This window comes from Manduca sexta, chromosome 25 (assembly GCF_014839805.1).
Source record: "Manduca sexta isolate Smith_Timp_Sample1 chromosome 25, JHU_Msex_v1.0, whole genome shotgun sequence".
NCBI lineage: Eukaryota > Metazoa > Arthropoda > Insecta > Lepidoptera > Sphingidae > Manduca > Manduca sexta.
Genome location: NC_051139.1, coordinates 10,269,843 through 10,289,539, shown reverse-complemented (window position 1 = coordinate 10,289,539; position 19,697 = coordinate 10,269,843). Strand labels below are relative to the sequence as shown.

The window sequence follows — 19,697 nt, the reverse complement described above, 5'->3', positions numbered from 1 at the left end:
CAACTGCAATGCGTCCAATACTTACGTAGGTACATATTATGTACCTACTTAGCGATACCGTTACCGAAATGCGATTTTTATAATTATAAAGTAGCCGGCCACGACAGCACTTTATTTAAACGATCAAGCCAACAAACAATTCAACAAAAGTTATTATAGCAGCACCCGTACAGGAACGTTAATACAGAGTACAAAAATCTTATTCCATAACTAACTTTTGCTTGCGGTTCTGCCCGCATGAAATAGTTTTTCCGGGATAAATATTTTGCCGCAATAATAGTAGCATTCAGGGGTAATGTAGCTTCAAATTAATGAAAAAAAAATCAAAACAGTTTAATAGTTCGTGACAGTAGCGCGTTCAACCAAATATAAAACTATTGTATTTTATAACATTAGTATATATAATTCAATAAAAGGTTAGTGACTTTTGACAAAAATGTGATGTTTTGCGTACCTCTATATCATGCGGCTCGTAAACATTAACAAATGCAATTTGAAACGCCCAAAACCTATTCAACGGTTTCCACGTCTCATAATATTCTCTCATAAAATAAAATAATTGTTCTGGAATTTAAGAATTTTGCACATATTACGTCATTTATTTAATTATGTAACATATATAAAAATATATTTACCTGGAGATTTTAAGAAATCCAATGCATTTCCAATTATAAAATTATATTTGGAGCCGGGTATTTGTTTTAAAAGACGTGCTTTTTTATTGTTATTAAATAAAATATGAATTAAACACAAGAACAGAGCAAATATTGCTATTATCACAAACATGGTATCAACTCTAATGGACAATTATCAATCTTAAAAACAAACGTAAGCATTTACATTGCTCGAAACGTCATATTATCTGACGCTTAAAATATCGTGTTGATAACCTGCGTACCGAAGGGGACGTCGCGTTGTTTTGCAAATATAAATGAACAGAACATAAATGTTCTGCTTTGGTGAATATGATTAATATTTCAAGGCCAAATTATGTAATTATATAACGTTATTAGTGATAATATTATGGGTTTTTTATATATCAATGTATAAATTAACAATGTTAAGCAATGTCCATTTTACTCTTGTTCCAACTTATTTAATTTGTGCCCTTACATCAAGTTTAAAGATCAACGTAAAACGCTCATTTGCATCGTGAACAGTTACTTCTCCCTCCCTTTTCCCTCTCTTTATAGATATTATTTTCTTAAATCCTTGAGTGTAAAATCCTATCACAATTTTATTATTATCATTTAATGTATATATAAATAAAGAAATAAAAATAAAACATATAAAAGCAATTGGTGTACTTATATGACACAAAATAATAATGTCTTATTTTATTATAAAATAAAATACGTAGTTTCTAGACCTTGAATCTTGATATAACTAATTTAGCCTCTTCACAAACCTAACTTCAATAGGTTTCGCGTTTCTCAATATTAAATCAGCTGTAATCTCTATATCTGATGGTGTAGTTACTGGCTGTAATTCGAACTTTCGTAATATCTCTGAAATTGATGATTTCATTTCCATCATTGCAAATTTTTGACCTGAAAAAGAATATAAATACCATTTTTTTATTTAATGCAGTGTATAATGACTACTTAATCCGGCAGTGAGACGGCAACTTGGCATGACCGGAGAGAGACCAGGTGCAGGACCAACGGCTTTACGTCTTTTCGGACGCTCAGGGTATCACACCGCCCAATTCCTGACTCCAAGCTGCGATTCAGTATTTTTAAAATGGAAAAGCCCAGTCATAATTAGTCTTGATATTATTATGCATCTTACCTATACAGTTCCTAGGTCCCGCACTGAAAGGTATATAAGCGTAAGGATGACGACCGACACTATTCTCGGGCAAAAAGCGATCGGGATTGAAAACCGAGGGATTCTCATACAAATCACTGCGGCGGTGCAAGTCATAAATAAAAATATGACATATCGTTCCCGCTGGAACTGTATAGTTACCTGTATGTACAAAAGAAAACGGTATTATACACCCGCCTAACAATATTAATAAAATTAGTTTTGTTTTGCAGCAAATATTTAACGGACACACTTAAATCAATTGAATTGACCGGCAAGGATCTCTTTTGTACGTGTTTTTAAAAGTCCTCTTAAGACCTATGCCTCATCCTCTCCCAGTGACCGCCTCGAGCCGTAAGTGGTTTGCCCTCAACATGGTCACTTAAATTTCAAAGGTTGCGAGCGCCCCAGCCGCTCACCCAAAACTAGACAATGTGTTTTTATTGGCCGAACGTTGCCAGGCTTTGTTAGCCCGACAAGAGCCACGTGAGTCAGATTAAAAAAAAAAACAAAAGTTCCTTGCCTTGGCTTCCTCCTTTACGTTAAATTGACAACATACAACGCATTGATAGTTCTCGAAATGTATTATTCAGTCCACTTCATCTCATGTGAATTACATAACTTTTTAAAATGAGAGTAATAATTCAAAAGCTGAATATCATCAGAGTTTTTAAATACGTACTCAATTTAACGGATTCGTGAATATCGCGACTGATGAAATGTACCGGTGGATAGAGTCGTAGAGATTCTTTGATACAGCATTCTAAATATCGCATCTTGGAAAAATCTTCCATGTTAGCAGGACGAGTTGAATCGCCAAATATTTCTTTTAATTCTGCTACTATTTTATCCTGAAAAGAATATATAAAAAAATTTAAACTAGCCTTCATTTGTGGCCGCACCTATCAAGGTTTTCTTTGTAGGTTCAAGTTTACTCTATGGCAAACTTTGTCAAAATCGGTTTAGTGGTTTAACCATGACAAAATATTAAATACATAGCTATTTTCGATATCAATACCTTCAGTGGATTGTGATGACTTGTCATTGGTGATGTTTGTATGTCCACATGTTTATTATTAATTTAGTAAGATGATAAGTATATGTAGTAAACATTCGTTTAAAAAAATACTAGTGCTCTTTAATAATAATATAATATCAGCCCTATATTATATACTTGCCCTCTGCTGAGCACGGGCCTCCTCTACTACTGAGAGGGATTAGGCCTTAGTCCACCACGCTGGCCTAGTGCGGATGGGTAGACTTCACACACCTTCGAAATTCCTATAGAGAACTTCTCAGATATGCAGGTTTCCTCACGATGTTTTCCTTCACCGTTAAAGCGAACGATAAATTCACAAAGAATACATACATGATTTTAGAAAAGTCAGAGGTGTGTGCCCTTGGGATTTGAACCTGCGGACATTCGTCTTGGCAGTCCGTTCCACACCCAACTAGGCTATCGCCGCTTTTTTAGTAGTGCTCTTTGCGCTGACTCATTTTTACAAGGTTCTATGTTATATTTAATGTGCAAATTCAATTGTAAATATTAAATAATTCTAAGCACTTTTTCAGTAAATATATCCAACAATCCCGAAAGATTAAGGAGTACTATGAATTATTGTCTTTTCTAATTTTTACCAACATGAAAACCTATAATCTCATTTTTGCAACATAAGTTAAAAAAATACATAGGACTTTGTTATAATCAGCAAGCGATTTATCCCTGTTTAGTATTATATTCTACATACATGTAGCATCATTACTTTTTGCATTTTTAGGGTTAGTACAACACACACATTTCGCCAGCTATCGTAAGTTCCATGTAATAGGAAGCGAGCCTATTATACATTTACCGGGCATAATTCCAAACTCTGAGCTTATGCTGAGCAGAAATCCCAATATTACTATGCCCGAATCGGAATTCGAACTCTAGATCTTAGCCCGATGGTCATACCACGTGTGCAATACAAATACGCCACCAAGGCTATATATTATTATAATGTTTTATTTACAGGTTAAAAGCAAAACAATTACGAATTGTAAATAAATAGTACCTGTATGTCACTGTGGTTCGCCAGCAACATTAAACAAAACGATAATCCTGCGGCAGTAGTGTCATGACCCTGCAAATAAATATAAACAAACATTCAACTTTTTATGATCTAGATTCTAGTACGATGTGTGTTCTCTGCAAACCGTTCTCCTTTTCTCTCCTTCAATGGTCTAGAGGTCGTTAAGATTATATTTTCTAGAATATCACAAAAGATTCTCTTAGAATAAAGATGATACAAAATTAGGTCTCTCATATGTGAGAGTCCCCCTGGGTAGGTACCAACGCAATGACTATTTCTGCCGCCAAACAGCAATGTGTTGTCACTATTTTGTTCCAGTTTGAAAAACATTATAGCCAGTGTAACTACTGGCATAGTGAGACATGTCTTGGGATAGCAAGTGCAATGGAATACCAAATAACACATTGTAACTCAAGGTGTTGGATGGTGTTTCTACTGTTTATGGACGGTCGTATCGCTGACCATCAGGCGAACGGCGGGCTCATCTTGTCATTCAAAGCAATAAAAAATATATCCTGTAAGGCGTAAAAAAATCTTAACGCCGTCACTTTAAATAAGCACATAAAAGGATTTTGTTGCTTGCACATTTCTTAACAGTTTCCATGGAATTCATGCAGAGGCCAAGTCTAGGAATGAGGTCAATGCGTCCCTCAAATTTGGAATAAACCTTTCATAATGCCATGATTAAATGAATAATAAAAGCAGAATTCACCTCAAACATGAACGTGTCAACTTCTTCTTGAATACCTTTGCTGTCAATACGGCCATCTTTTTCTGCTGCTATAAGCATGTCTAACATGGTTGTTTTATCAACTTGATTTTCATTAAATGTATTTCCATGCTGTTCTACATACTTTTTTCTATCAACAATAACACGTTGTGTGAAACTGTGTAGCGCTTTTAAATGCTTATAAAATGATCGTCCCTCAATCGTTTTAGCAAATATAAAATCATAATACATATATATTGTTATAAATCTTTTGTATAGTGAATGTCCAAGTTCGTATATGGCGTCTTTATAAGCTTTTCCAGCGTCTGTCGTTTCTGCGTTTAATTGGGTGCCCATAGCCGTTTCTGTAAAAGTAATCCCAAATTATTAATTGTATTGTCGAGTCTTTTTAAGTGGTCTCTAACAATTGCCTTAAGCTTACATAGAACCTTAAGGAACATTTTAATGGTGATACTAAATGCCCGAATTGACAAACATTATTTAGTTAAGTACAGAGCGATGGCAACAAAACATAGGCCGGACCTGCCGACAATGGAAAAACCTGTATATATTTACCACAAATAGAGTTGAGTGTAAATTCGGAGATGACATGCACCACGTTAATAGTTTCTCCTGCGGCTTTTTCCAGTGTTTCCACCAATCGCTGACTGTTCTCTTGTACAGTACCACAAAACTTTCGCAAAACGTTGAAGTGAAATGCAGGTGTTAGAATCTTTCGACGTTTCATCCATTTGTCACCTGAATTTTATAGGGACAGAAAGAAATTAAGTAAGTATAACATAAAAACGTAGGTTGTGATTCTGTTTATTACATCAAAAAAAATTTTTTTTGTTTTTATATGCAATTACATTTTAAAGTCCTGCACATAAAAATAGACCTTGATTATTTTTGGTTATACTATCAATATTACTGTAGCGGCACTTATATCTAAGAATTACTTGGTTTTTCATACCTCGACTTATTAATAATCCTTCGCCAAGCCACGGTTTCAAAAATTTGTAAACCTCACTCTTTCCATGATACTTCATACCTGACAGTAATATCTAAACATAAGTAATGTATGAAAATTATAAACAACTATAATTTCAAAATGGGTCAATATATTTTCAAAACTATACATAATTAGTTACCTCTATATCCTGAGGGTTATATATATTGACAAATGAAAAAGGAAAAACCCAGAACCTGTATATACCGTTAAATGTTTCTGCATATTTTCTTGCCAATTTCATCAAATCAACTGAAATGAGATGTAACAAGTTAAATAATTGATAAAAGTTTTAAGTTATTTCAAAAGTGGTATGATTATTCTTCCACAGAATATAAAGGCCGGCTAGATAAAGGTAGCAACATTGGCTTGGAGAAAACCAACGTGATTTCATATATACGAGAGGTTCCTGTTGCGTTTCGTACGCTGAGAGAAATATTTGGAGGCGCATAAAATTGCCCTTCCGAATCGCAATTCCTTTCCTAGAAGGTCAGCTATGAATCCAGTCACTCAATATCAGGTAATCCACTTGCTTGTTAACCAGACACATAACAAAAAACACAACCACCTGCAGAAACTAAAACTTCAGGTAAATTTCCTATTATGAAACGGTCTGGCGGTCCTGGAATTTTTTTTAGTTCTCTGGCTTTTCCATTATAATTACATATCAAATGTATTACACACAAAAATATCGTAAAGGACAATATTATCATTAAATACATTGTGTACGCACTACTGTCTGAACACTGTCTGTTCCGCAGCGCTTTACACGTCCTAACGAACTATTATCAGTATCTACGCTAAGAAAAAAGTTATCAAAAGGTCATGTTATTAAGGGTTGTTCCTACCAACACAATACGTGTGTTGCAGTAATATAATTTCAATATATTTTGTCCGAGTTACTGGCCTTAGTATTCAATGCTCAATTGTACGTCCCGGCATCACCCTGATATCAGTAGAAATTTACCCTAAAGATTTTTTAAAAGTAGACCATGCAAACAAAAAATACTAAGCTTATTTTTTGTTTGCATGCTATTTATTATTTAAGCATAATTTGTGTGCATAACTATAATTTATTGTAACACCATTTTATGACATGTTTTTGGCGAATAAATTAATATCATCATATTGTATGTTGTATAAAATGACGGCACGAAGACCGGTCTTTTTGGGAGAAGGCTTGCGTGGAATACAAGCCTAACATCTAGAAGCCCCTGTAATTTATATCAATAAAGATAATTTTTATGGGACATAGCTTTTGCCCGCGGCTCCGCCCACGTTATAAAGTTTTCCGTTATAAAAGTCACGCTATATATTTTCCCGGGAACCCATGTTCTTCCCGGGGTCTTAAACTGTCTCCATACCAAATTTTATCCTAATACGTTGGGTCGTTTTTGAGTTTAACACGTTCAGGCAGACAGATGCAGCGGGGGCATTAGTTTTATAATATATTTTTGTAGAACTTTTTAAGAGGAACAATCCCGTCATACATCATTGTTGCATAACTTTAACCGTTTACAAAGCACACGCAACAAAAGTTCTCAAAACTAATAAATTTTCCCCGTTTTTGCAACATGTTTCATTACTGCTCCGCTTCTATTGATCATAGCCTTATGATATATAGCCTATAGCACTCCAGGAACAAAGGGCTATCCAACACAAAAATATTTTTTCAGTTCGAACCGATAGTTTCTGAGATTAGCTATTACTGCTCCGCTCTTATTAGGTATAGTGTGATGATATCTAGCCTATAGCACTCCACAAAAAAAGGGCTATCCAACACAAAAATATTTTTTCAGTTCGAACCGGTAGTTCCTGAGATTAGCGCGTTCAAACAAACAAACAAACTCTGCAGCTTTATATAATAGTATAAGGTAAATGTACCATATTACGGTATATTAAGGCATTTGCTACTTTGAAGATGATTTTCAGAAAAAATAAAAAGGCGATAGGAATGAAAATTATTTTATTTGAAAGACTGTTATTATTAGATGAATTTAGAACATTATTTAACGTCGTAGCGTTTAATTCTTAGAAATAGTTGTTATTTTACGGCACCTCTAGTTTGTCTCTAATTCCGTGCGAAAATTTGGCTCCTAACATAATTCCAGAATACGTAGTACGTAATTCCGTGTTATGTTGAAAACTACGTTTTCTATATAAAAGCAAAAACAAAATTAAGTGTCTTGAAGTATATATTTAAATAGACTAAAATAATTATAATTAATGAAATAGGAATCGAAAATTTGTCACAATTTTAAACATTTCTTAAAATTACTTCCTTTAAAAAATGAACAGATAATGAAGTCAAAATTAAAAAAAGGAATATAGGTAAGTGCCTAAATTGAAATAATTAAATTAATTTCATTGCTCTTCTTTTCTCTTTCTAATATATATTTAGTTACTGGAAAACCCATTTGTGCCATCATTATAACCCATTCAACTATAAGAGATTCCTCCTGTATGATGTTGCTTTTGTATTTTTCATGCACTTTGTCATATAGCGTTTGTCTAGAAATTCTATATATTTTGGAAGCTTTGTAAAAAGATATAGTTCCATCATTAATTTCTTTTAAAGCCTTTTGAAGGGTTTCGGGCGTATATTTATGTTATTTATTTCATTTATTTATTTTGTACATTTGACTGTTATTATAATTATTATATTTGTTAGTAATTTCGTAAAATTATAAACACTGTAACTAATACGCAAAAATGGCCCGAAGCTCCCCCCCCCTCCCATTATCAATATTTGTGAAATAAAAAACACAGAAACTCATCTTCATCCTTCTCCTCAAATTATACTCCGGGTATACCAGAATAAAGGACATGAGTGAAAAACTCGTGCACTTTATTACGGGCGTCAAAAAAATGGATTTAATTAAATATTTTTAATAAAATTTCTTAATAGTATATAAAGTCACATGACAATTATATGCATACCATCGGTATAAATATGTATTTTTTACGATTTAATAAAATAGCATTAATTTAAAGTTGATGGCGTACTACGCATATCCATTAATTTGCCATAAAGTGTAATAATTTCAGACTCGAATATAACAGGTAAAACAAAAAAAAACATATACCGTAATTACCTCACAATAATCTGCCTACATCATTAAATTTATTGGTATTAAATTTATAAAGGAACTTAACACCAGTTAGAAATACAAAACAAAACCATTTCGGACTGATTTGCCAGTATTGCGGCATACGTACGCTTTGCACATTATGACGGTAGTCAGAAATATGACAATTTCGCTAAAAATATGCTTTATAATAATTCGAATTAGCTATAAGACATTCTGTTGATAACTACTAATCAATCATTTCACAAATATATATTAAATTAACTTACCGGTATCATGTGAAATTCTTATGAAAATTGCACTGTCCCTTACGCTCACCGACAACAGAGCCATACGGAACTAGTGTATTTGCGACTGATGCTTTCAGAGGCTCGATACGGCGTTTAGAATTATTAATTCAATTTGAAAATCGTGTTATTTAGGTTGTATTTAAACTATAGTTGATGTGGGTACTATAAAAATCATGATTTTAATGGCTGTTTTCTTATTTTGCGACAAGAATTAAAATGACCCGGCATAATGTACTATACCGGCATAGTGTACGTTTACCTTAGATATACACTTTGTAGGTAGAGCTGTCTGTACTTGTGGCGCAATACAGCGCCCACACCATGCAAGAACCATTGCAGAATAGATGATAATTATATTAGGTATAGGCCTAGGCTATGTCTAATAACCATACCGACCCATTCATAGCGATGGGATCTAGCTAGACTTGTTGCTGGGCTATTCATTGAGACAAGGAGACGCTTACGTCAAATGTCTCAATCATTTAAATTCAAGGCAGACCGTAACTTGCCCTCATTGTATAGGTATGCCAAAACCAACAACAACCTCAGTCATGCTAAGCTTCATGTTAGTTTAATAGGAGGCAATAGTACTAATATAATCATGTTAATTCATTAGTTTTATACAATACGCATGGTACGAAATTGGTAGAGTTTAGTTAATGACGTGAAATAACCACACATTGTTCAATAATATGACCACGAAAACACATTAAGCTCAGCATAGAAAAGTTAAAAATTTTGAAAAGACTTTCTTCACGAATTCAACCAAGTTAAATTCCGCCTCCGGAATAAAATGACTTATTGCACTAATAATGACCTTTCTATCAGGAAAAAGAGTTTTATAATAACAATTGCGATTACAAAAGATAAAATTACTTCAGTTTCATAATATTATTTTAAATACAAATTAAATAAAGATTGCGGAAGAGCATGTTAATATCTCTAAGTGCAGAGATAAAAGGTTTAAAGATTTGACATAAGACCGTGACCTACCAATGACGTCACGTTCCTATCTATTATAATTTTGCGAGGCTTAAATACTTACTTACCAAACATTTTATGAGACTATAATATATTTCTCAAGTTTATCAGTCAATTTTAATGATTGTGTAAATACTTTATTTTTATTGATACATTTTACAAAAGCTAATAAGTAAGTAAATATTTTTTTTTTACCATTTGCTGTGCATGTGCCTCGAAATATTATTATCCTAGGTTCTGCCCGCGACTCTAACTGTGTAAAAGATTTTTCTCACCATGAAGTCATACAACGGACACTATAATATTATGTTTTTCCAGGTCTTAGTCTATCTGTGGAAGGTAGGCCTCAAGCTGCCGTTGACGCTGACAGCGTCATTCGGTGCGCGGGGGCTTCTGTCCCAAATGCGCCGAAGACGGCTACCGCGGAGTTTTAGTTAGTAGGCCGTACGTAGGGTCCATATAGTGTTAGGGTTCGGCTTGGCGGTCGCTCGAAGGCCAACATCAAATCCGGGCGGCTCAACGCTGGCCGTAAGTCACGGTTACCCGAACATAACCGTTCAATCGCCCCCCATGAAGGCGAATGAAGGTACTTTCTCCCACGATGGTACTTTCTCCGCGACATAAAAAAAGGTCTCAGTCTATCTGTGTGCCAACAGCCACATCCACTGAACAATCGATTTGTTAACTTCTAACAAACTTATACATTTATATTTGAGTAATTGTAGAGTTCGGTTTGGCTACTTAAAAATCTAAGCTGCAATGTGAGAGTGAGGCTAGGTTTAAATCTAATCATGCCAGCTATTAAAAGCCGTAATATACTGAGGCGACTGCGAGGTAACAAAATAGCTGAATTCATCGCAGTTTCAATGCATAGGCGAATCGTATTATACGATTACATGACATAAAGATGAATAATTTTATTTCCATCATAGTTTCCAGATATATTTGTTAGTAATGTTCTAATAAATATTTACAAACTTTGCACGATGAACAAATAAATTTGGCTCTTCGCTTCTGTGGTACGTCTAGCCCATATAATTCTGTATAGAAAGTGAATCGACCATATCATTAATAATTCCACAATATCCGTTGACGATTTCATTCAAAATTAAGTTAAATCCCATTATATATACATGACCAAGTAGTAGCTGACTCGTGGTGTAATTTATAAGACGATATAGATAACTGCGCAATCTCGTAAAATAAAAACATTATATCCAAATTAATTTACAAAATACATTGCTAAGAGTAATATCATATATGTATATGTACTGAAAAAATTCCAGAACTGGTTTTCTTTTTACCTAAAAAAATATAATACATTTTTTCTTTCTATGCAATCCCCTGTTAACCAACTTTTTTTTACAGAAATCTCTTTTTACTTTGCACTCGTCGATAGTATTGTCCCACGCCACGGTGGGGATATTGGATTTTATCAATTTATATTGAATATGTACCTATTCATTAATTTACAATTAAACTTGTAAATGTCAATATCGACATTTACCTCATAGCTATTAAAAACTGAGTTAATATCCCTGTACGTGACATCACTACATCTGTCAAATTAAAACTCCACTTAAGTGCGGCTGCAGCCAAAAGGTCCAGCACCTAGCCTCTTAAACTTCAATCTCTTGAAACATAAAATTAGAATAAACAAACCAAACAATTTAATAGACTTATTAGTCTACTATTTATTTTTAGATGATCGTAGCACCCATTAATATTATTGAGTTCATTGCATTGTTTTATCGCTGACACTCAATTTAATGGGTACAATGTTAATATATATGTCTCTTAATTGTTTTATTGTATTCAGGACAACATTATAATCAATATTATTGAATACTTTCTTTTGCTCGCATTTTTCCGGGATATAAGTCCCACTTTATATTTTTTATACTTCCCTGCGATAAAAAATAGACTATAGCACTCAGGAGTAATGTAAAAGAAATCCTATTAATGAAAAAAATCAAAATCAGTGTAGTAGTTCCTGAGATTGGTGCGTTCAAACATATAAACAAATAAACTCTTCAGTTTTATATATTAGTATAGACTATAGATAGACATATAGTGCGGACGAGCAAAACTCTACGAACATTGACACTTAGTTCTGGACAGTTGGAGTTTAGAGTGTTGGTAAAGTTCTTTTTTTATTATACTGACATGGCAGCGTCTCTCCAATATACCTATTGTGTGAAGTGGAGTGTGGTCCGGAAAGAGTAGATATCGATTGACGAAAGCCGGTTATCGCTCGTCAGTTAACGCAATTATGCCGGTCTGTTGCCAAAGCGGATATACGCAGGCTTAGCCCGGAACATGACACGTTCACGTGTAACATTGTGACTAGTTTTATATCTTATATATAATGGACGCTATCCACACACACGTATGATTAAGAAATAATAAAATGATTCAATAGGTACATTTATTAAACTTTGGTGATTAGCGACAAGACTACAGTTTGAAGGAATTACTTTTGCCTTTTGACAAAAGTAACCTCCACAGGGCCTGAATTTCTTAGTACGATGTCTGCTATGAACTCTATATCCGATGGTCTTGTTACTGGGCGTAGTTCGTATTTTCGCAGCACTTCAGATACTGCGGATTTCATCTCCATTATTGCAAACTTTTGACCTAAAAAGAACATGGATTTTAAATAGGAAGAGGTAAAAAGTAAAATAGTGTAATCTACGTTCTGCTAATTTTATAATCCTATTAAAATATGAAGTCCGAGCCGAGACGTCGAATCTCGAATTAAAAAATCCGCATAATAGGAATTTATGCTTATAAATTTATTTCAGAGATGGATAAAAGTTGTTAATCAACAATTTAGTTTTAATTTGCAACCAACATTAGTAAGTACGTCAATTTGCTAAAAACTGTTTTGGAAGATTAAAATTGTCAATAAGACCTAGATTTAATTTTTTAACAAAACTATTCGTAGGTCTTTGGGAATAAATTCCGTTCTTGATCCATACACCGACAAACATAGAATGAATTGCTCAAGGTCAAGGTTGCTCATGGAGGTGCCAATAACAAATAGTTTATTTGAATCATATCAGTCATAAAAACGGTAATTAATACATAAATAAATGTCTTTTGAAATAAATATTTTTACCTATACAGTTCCTGGGACCAGCACTGAAGGGAATGTAGGAGTAGGGATGACGCCCAACGCTGTTCTCGGGTAAGAAGCGATCGGGATCAAAAACCGACGGGTTTTTGAACAGATCGCTGCGACGGTGCAAGTCATAAATAAATACAAAGCACGATGTGCCCCCTGGCACTTCGTAGTTATCTGAAATTATTTTTAATATACCTCCTTACACATCTATGAAAATAGTTTAAAGACTTAAGTTACGTAAGTCTCAAATTTATGCTCATTTGGAAAATTTTAAATAAAATTACCCGGGCTTTGATACTTAGCCCTTGATCTTACTTTCTAAACACTATATTGTCAAAAATTCTTGGTATTATTGAATTCACCAGCATGGGTTTTGAATTACTCTAGTATCGTGGCCAGCTTAACAATCCAACTTTATCAAGGCGTTTAAACTATTACTTGATGGATTTTTTAAGAGAGAAGCGGATATAATACCTACTATAAAAACTCTTTCTACATGATTATTACTCACTCAATTTGACTGGTTCATTGATGTTGCGGCTAATGAAGTGTACCGGCGGATAGAGTCGTAGGGACTCTTTAATGCAACATTCCAAGTAACGCATCTTGGCAAAATCCTCCATGTTGGCAGGTCGCATCGAGTCGCCGAAGATGTCGTCTAACTCGGCTACTATTTTATCCTGCAATTTTATTTTTATAAAAAAATATTTAAATATTTTTATTTCGTGCAATTAACTTTATATTTGCATAAGTCTAAGTTTTAATTTAAAATTTTACATACACCTTACCTGTATATGTTTGTTATTCGCAAGAAGCATGAAACAAAACGTCAACCCAGAAGCAGTAGTGTCGTGACCCTGCAAAGCAAAATATAATATTTGATAAGGGAATGTAGTAAAATTATTGACGTATATTCTAAGTAAAATCTATCTTTATTTTTATAGTAACAATCTAACAATATCAAAGCATACTTACTTCAAACATAAACGTGTCGACCTCTTCTTGGATCCCCTGGCTATCGATTTCCCCATCTCTTTCAGCTGCTATTAGTAAATCAAGCATGGCTGTTTTCTTCCTTTTCTTGTAAATAAATTTATCATCATCAACAATTTCATCCCCAAAATTGAGACCGAAATAATCTAGATAATCTTTTCTATCACTAATAACACGTTCTGTGAATCTATGAAGTGCATTCAAATGCTTTTTCAATTTCCGGCCCAATGAGGTACTAAAGAATATGATGTCACTATAAAGATGAAAACTTATGAATCTTTGTACCAATATCTGTCCCAGTTCATAAATTGCATCTTTGTATGCTTTGCCAGCGCCCGTTGTCTCTTTGTTTAATTGGGTCCCCATTGCAGTTTCTGTAAATATTACGTTGTGATATAATATTATTATCAACTGTCGTGGTGGCGTAGTTGTATTTCGTGTGTGCTGTGAAAGCGCTCTGAGGTCTGATTCCCGGGTCGGCAAAAGTGGTATTCGGCTTTTTCTGCTGACTATCACCCCAGAGTCTAGAATTTTTGCCCGATATGGCGATAGGCTAGTCCACTATCACATCATGAAACGGGGCACACACGGCCTGAATACCCTGGTTGCACCTATGTTTACGTGTGTTTGTTTGTTTTGTTTTTATGGTAATCAACTTACCACTACCACATAACAATAATATATATCATGATTTATAACTAATTAGGTATCGCTCGCGGCTTTACCCGCGTGAAAAGCCTCTCCCGCTATAAGGTCCCTTAAACACTAGCGATTTATAGCGCCATCTGTACGACGCCGAAACCATTTATTAATCAATTAGATTAAACAATTCGGTTATTTCCTATGGGAGCGAATTGTTGGGATAAAAAGTAACCAATGTATTAACCATTTAGCTGTTTCTGTGTTTACTTCCAACAAACATTCCAACATTTTTACAAACTTTCGCATTTATAACAATGAGATTAGTAACATAAGATTACTAAATCTGTAAAATTGTCACTGAACCTACGATGTCAATAATATTTAGTTAGTGTAGTTACCGCATATGGAATTGAGAGTAAATTCCGAAAGAATGGGTGTCACATCTATGGGCTGTCCCACAGTCTCTCTAATCTTTCAACCAATCGCTGACTGTTCTCTTCTAAAATGACCGAAAATTGTCGTAAAATGTTGAAGTGAAAAGCTGGTGTAAGAATTTTTCTGCGATGTTGCCATTTTTCACCTACAGAAAAAAAATATTTTAGTAGGTAAGACACTGCTAAAGCATATATGTTGTAAAGAAAAAATAAACTCAATATTTACCATATCGGAGTATCTGAATTATCGTCATCATGGTAAGCTATCGATCAAAGTTTATCAGTGTAGCGTAATCTTACAATTAATAACATAATTATCTATATGTCAAAAGATTTTAAGTTTTCGTAGTTTAAAATATATTCCTGCGAATATTGTTTTTTTATTTATTTATTTGGGTAACAAAACAGATTAGAATACTTATTGTATTGTAATCTGTTTATACTAATCTATAGATATCTGAATCTAATATACTAAGATACATGTATATTGGGCTTTATTCTAGATTGCAGTCCTAACTATATTGAGACATTATTACTTAGTCTACACTATTATATAAAGCTGAAGAGTTTGTTTGTTTGTTTGTTTGTTTGAACGCGCTAATCTCAGGAACTACCGGTCCAATCCGTAAAATTCTTTTTGCATTGGATAGCCCTTTGTTCGTGAAGTGCTATAGGCTATATATCATCACGCTATACCCAATAGGAGCGGAGCAGTAATGGCTGATCTCAGGAACTACCGATTCGAACGGAAAAAATATGTTTGTGTTGAATAGTCCATTGTTTGTGGAGTGCTCAAAGTTATATAGCATCACGCTATGACCAATAGGAGCGAAGCAGTAATGGCTAATCTCAGGAACTAACGGTTTCAACTGAAAAATTCGTTTTGTGTTGGATAGCCCTTTATTTGTGGACCGCTATAGGCTATATATCATCACGTTATGACCAATAGGAGCGTAGCAGTAATGAAACATGTTGCAAAAACAGGGAAAATTTATTAATTAGTTTTCAGAGCTTCCGTTGCGTGCGCTGCGTAAACGGTTAAAGTAATGCAACAATAATGTATGACGGGATTGTTCCTCTTAAAAATATATGATAAACCAAAGTCCCCCGCTGCACCTGTCTGCCTGAACGTGTTAAACTCAAAAACTACCCAACGTATTAAGATGAAATTTGGTATGGAGACAGTTTGAGACCCTGGGAAGAACATAGGCTCCCGGGAAACTACTACTTTTATAACGAAAAGCTTTAGCCTGAAAAACTTTTCCAACGCGGGCGGAGCCGCGGGCAAAAGCTAGTTATTAAATAATAATAATAAATATCAAATATATTGACTACGGTAAGGCAGATGGTGTGCTAATTATTTTTTAAGTTATGAGCAACCAAAAATACAACAATATCTGACCAGTATAATAAAAACCTAACCATGTTGTGGTAAAAAAAAAACAAAAACAAAAAGCAACAAATTTCTTGCACTGTCAACGTTAACTTTAAAACGCGAAGCAGAAGTGGCACTCCCAACACAGGTTTTTTATTTTCCTGGTCCGACTATATTACATGTAAAAATCTATTACTATTAATACACAAAGTGTCGCTGAATACATTTTACTTTTGTGAATAAAATTCGGTTTTTAATGTTGGATACAAACACAATATAATTTAAACAATTTATTGCACTCAAAAAATAAAAGAAAACGAATGAACTATGCAGTCATCGCGGACAACCTTATCGCTACTGAATCTCTTTAACTACCATAGTAAAAATAAAAATGGTTATTTAGTTTATTACCTATGAACAATAATTAAAATTTTATATAATTAAAACTACATTTAGCTCGTGGCTTCGCCCGCGTGGAAGAGTTAATAAAAGTTCTGCTATATAGGAAGTAGCCTATGTCCTTCCCACGGTGTCAAACTATCTCCATACCAAATTTCATCGAAACCCTTTGGTTAGTTTTTGAGTTTATCGCATTCAGACATATACGAAGAGGGACTTTGTTTTATAATATATGTTTTAGAACTTTTTAAGAGGAATCAGATCTACATACATCGTTTTTGCGAAACTTTAACCGTTTACACAGCACACGCAACGGAAGCTCTCAAAAAGAATAATTATTTCCCGCTCTTTCAACAATTTTCATTGATGCTCCGCTCCTATAAGTCATTGCGTGATATATAGCCTAAAACCTTCCTCCATAAACGAGCTATCCAATACTAAACGTTTTTTTCAAATGAAACCAGAAGTTCCTAAGATTAGCGCGCTCGAACAAACAAACTCTTCAATTTTGTATAACAGGATAGAATATAAGTAATTTAGCTACCTTCTTAATGAATACAAGTCGGTATGTATAATATGTAGACTTATAATATCCTTAGCAAATATTTATCTTGAAATGAAGAAGCCAACTTCAGGCTAAAATTACAGGGAATCTTACAAGACTACTTGCGACGTTTTTGTATATTAGGGCCGCAAGGAAGAAAAAAATTGAAAAAATACTTTTGGATTAGAATTAATGTATCTTTCCGTCAATATTGATGCCCCTAAAGTTAATAGTTTACGCATTTTTAAGTAGCTATTTACGTACCTGCGCTTACCAGTAATCCATCGCCTAACCAAGGGCTTAGAAATTTATAAATCACACTCTTTTCATGGTGCTTCATACCCGACAGGACTATCTGTAATTTATAAAAAAACCTTTCAATATTATTTTAAATTAAATGACTATATGGATCCATACTCCTATCTGCATGAAGCCAGCGCCATCATTTCGAAAATCTTAATTAACAAACTCAATAATATTTCTACGGGAGCAAGTCAGATATTATTATATGGATGTAAAGTATGTTTAAGGCGATGCCCTGGATTACCAGAGCCATGGCCTTAAACATATTAATAAGTTAACATTTACAAATTTTACATTTCATTGTCTGTTATGCTTATCCTGTATGGCCATCTCACCCTGATAAAATACGGCCAATTCTCTTTACGATCCGGGGTAGATAGCCACATATTCTTTGAAAAAGCATAAACAATTCATATTCTGTTCAAATGTTTGACTATATACTTAACTCAAAAAATACACGTTTTTGGTATGTCTAATTACAAAACTATTTAATGCAAGGGCTACCAAAAACTGAGCTCTGTACGAAATCTGACTTTTGTATTGGCCATATTTCCCGCACGGCCATCTCACCCGGATTTATCTATATAAAATGAACTACTGCTTGTTAGTTCAAATGAAACTGAAAAGCAGCTTAACTGGTTAGAATCGTTTTTACTTTTTGTTTTGTTCGCTATGATTCAGGGGTGGTTTGTAAAAAAAATCAAAATAGAAAAAATCCAAAAGAAAAGCAAAAAAAAAATATCAAAATTAGTATTTTTGTATGCAAATTGCCACTTCGGATTATTTTTAAAGGTATTTAGTATGGGTAGATATGGGATCTTGGACTTTGAAGATGTAACAGGGGAATCCTCAAAATCAAACACGATGAAAATAAATATTTTCGTACTGAGTTCAATTAAAACTGTTTTAATCTAATCTAATAAATGAATAAAAATTGAAAATTTTGCAACAAAAAATAAAACCGTCTTTAAAGACTACTACATACCAAAAAAAATGTTTTGCTGGATAAAATATTGGTTTTCATTTTTTTTTTAAGTCAATACCAACAGAAAAATTCACACCCATATATAACAACTTTAACCCCGAACCAGAATTGCATCCGAGGCACCCAATTTTTGTGTGTTCTGTGACATTATGTAATAGGAAGCCTATTACCGTATCGGGCAGTATTCCCAGACTCCAAACTCTTATTTTGTAGAGAAATTCAATATCACTTTGTCCAACCAGTGCAAAATTTAAAACACTTGGTTAAAGTGAATTTTGATACACTGCGATTGTTTAAACGCAAGTTTCATTTAATAACCTAATGTAACTCAAATGGAACACAATGCAGTGAGTATTCATCTCAATGAATTGGAGTTGAAATTTTTATTAGGATTGATAATTATCGCTGATCAAAAGTTATAATCAAATAAATTGTAGTTCATACGAAGTTCATGGTCATCTAGTATTGGATAAAAATCGTTACACACATTTATCATATAATATTAAAACGGCATTAGCATTGTCATTGTCTTAATTTCTGAATAACAATTGAAACATAAATAGCTTGTACAAGTAAAGTATAACTTAGACTGCCATCGATAAATTACGAATGACGGATTTGCGAACATTCGGGGCTCATTATCTAATCTAATCTGCAAATGTGAATCGAGGTTATATAATATTGAGTAGCGATCAAATTAAAATATGATATATACAAAAATATAGAACACAACAGGATATAATGCAATATGAATTTATATTGCGAAATACGATAATATATATCTTAGGAGCCAACTTAGTGGCATCTTGTATACTTCGATTGTTCGAAATATCTACTATTTCAAGGTTAGTAAATCCCTAAACACAATTCCCGCACTTTTATTTTTCTTCTCGTTCTTTTAAAACTTGATTATAGGCGTAAAATTTATAAATAATA

General features: G+C 33.8%; 1 protein-coding gene across 1 annotated transcript; it reads right to left on the bottom strand.

The window, feature by feature from the left end:
- Positions 1 to 1,287: 1,287 nt before the first annotated feature.
- On the bottom strand, positions 1,288 to 19,272 carry LOC115449013 (cytochrome P450 4C1). Its single transcript, XM_037442774.1, is given in 18 exon segments — positions 1,288 to 1,550; positions 1,792 to 1,971; positions 2,492 to 2,660; positions 3,864 to 3,932; positions 4,594 to 4,955; positions 5,167 to 5,349; positions 5,564 to 5,654; positions 5,742 to 5,851; positions 6,168 to 6,381; positions 12,436 to 12,596; positions 13,081 to 13,260; positions 13,598 to 13,766; positions 13,875 to 13,943; positions 14,062 to 14,453; positions 15,120 to 15,194; positions 15,197 to 15,301; positions 17,738 to 17,828; positions 19,249 to 19,272. Coding segments are annotated over 18 exon segments (2,793 nt in total). The 5' UTR covers positions 19,258 to 19,272; the 3' UTR covers positions 1,288 to 1,386.
- Between the last annotated feature and the right edge of the window lie 425 nt (positions 19,273 to 19,697).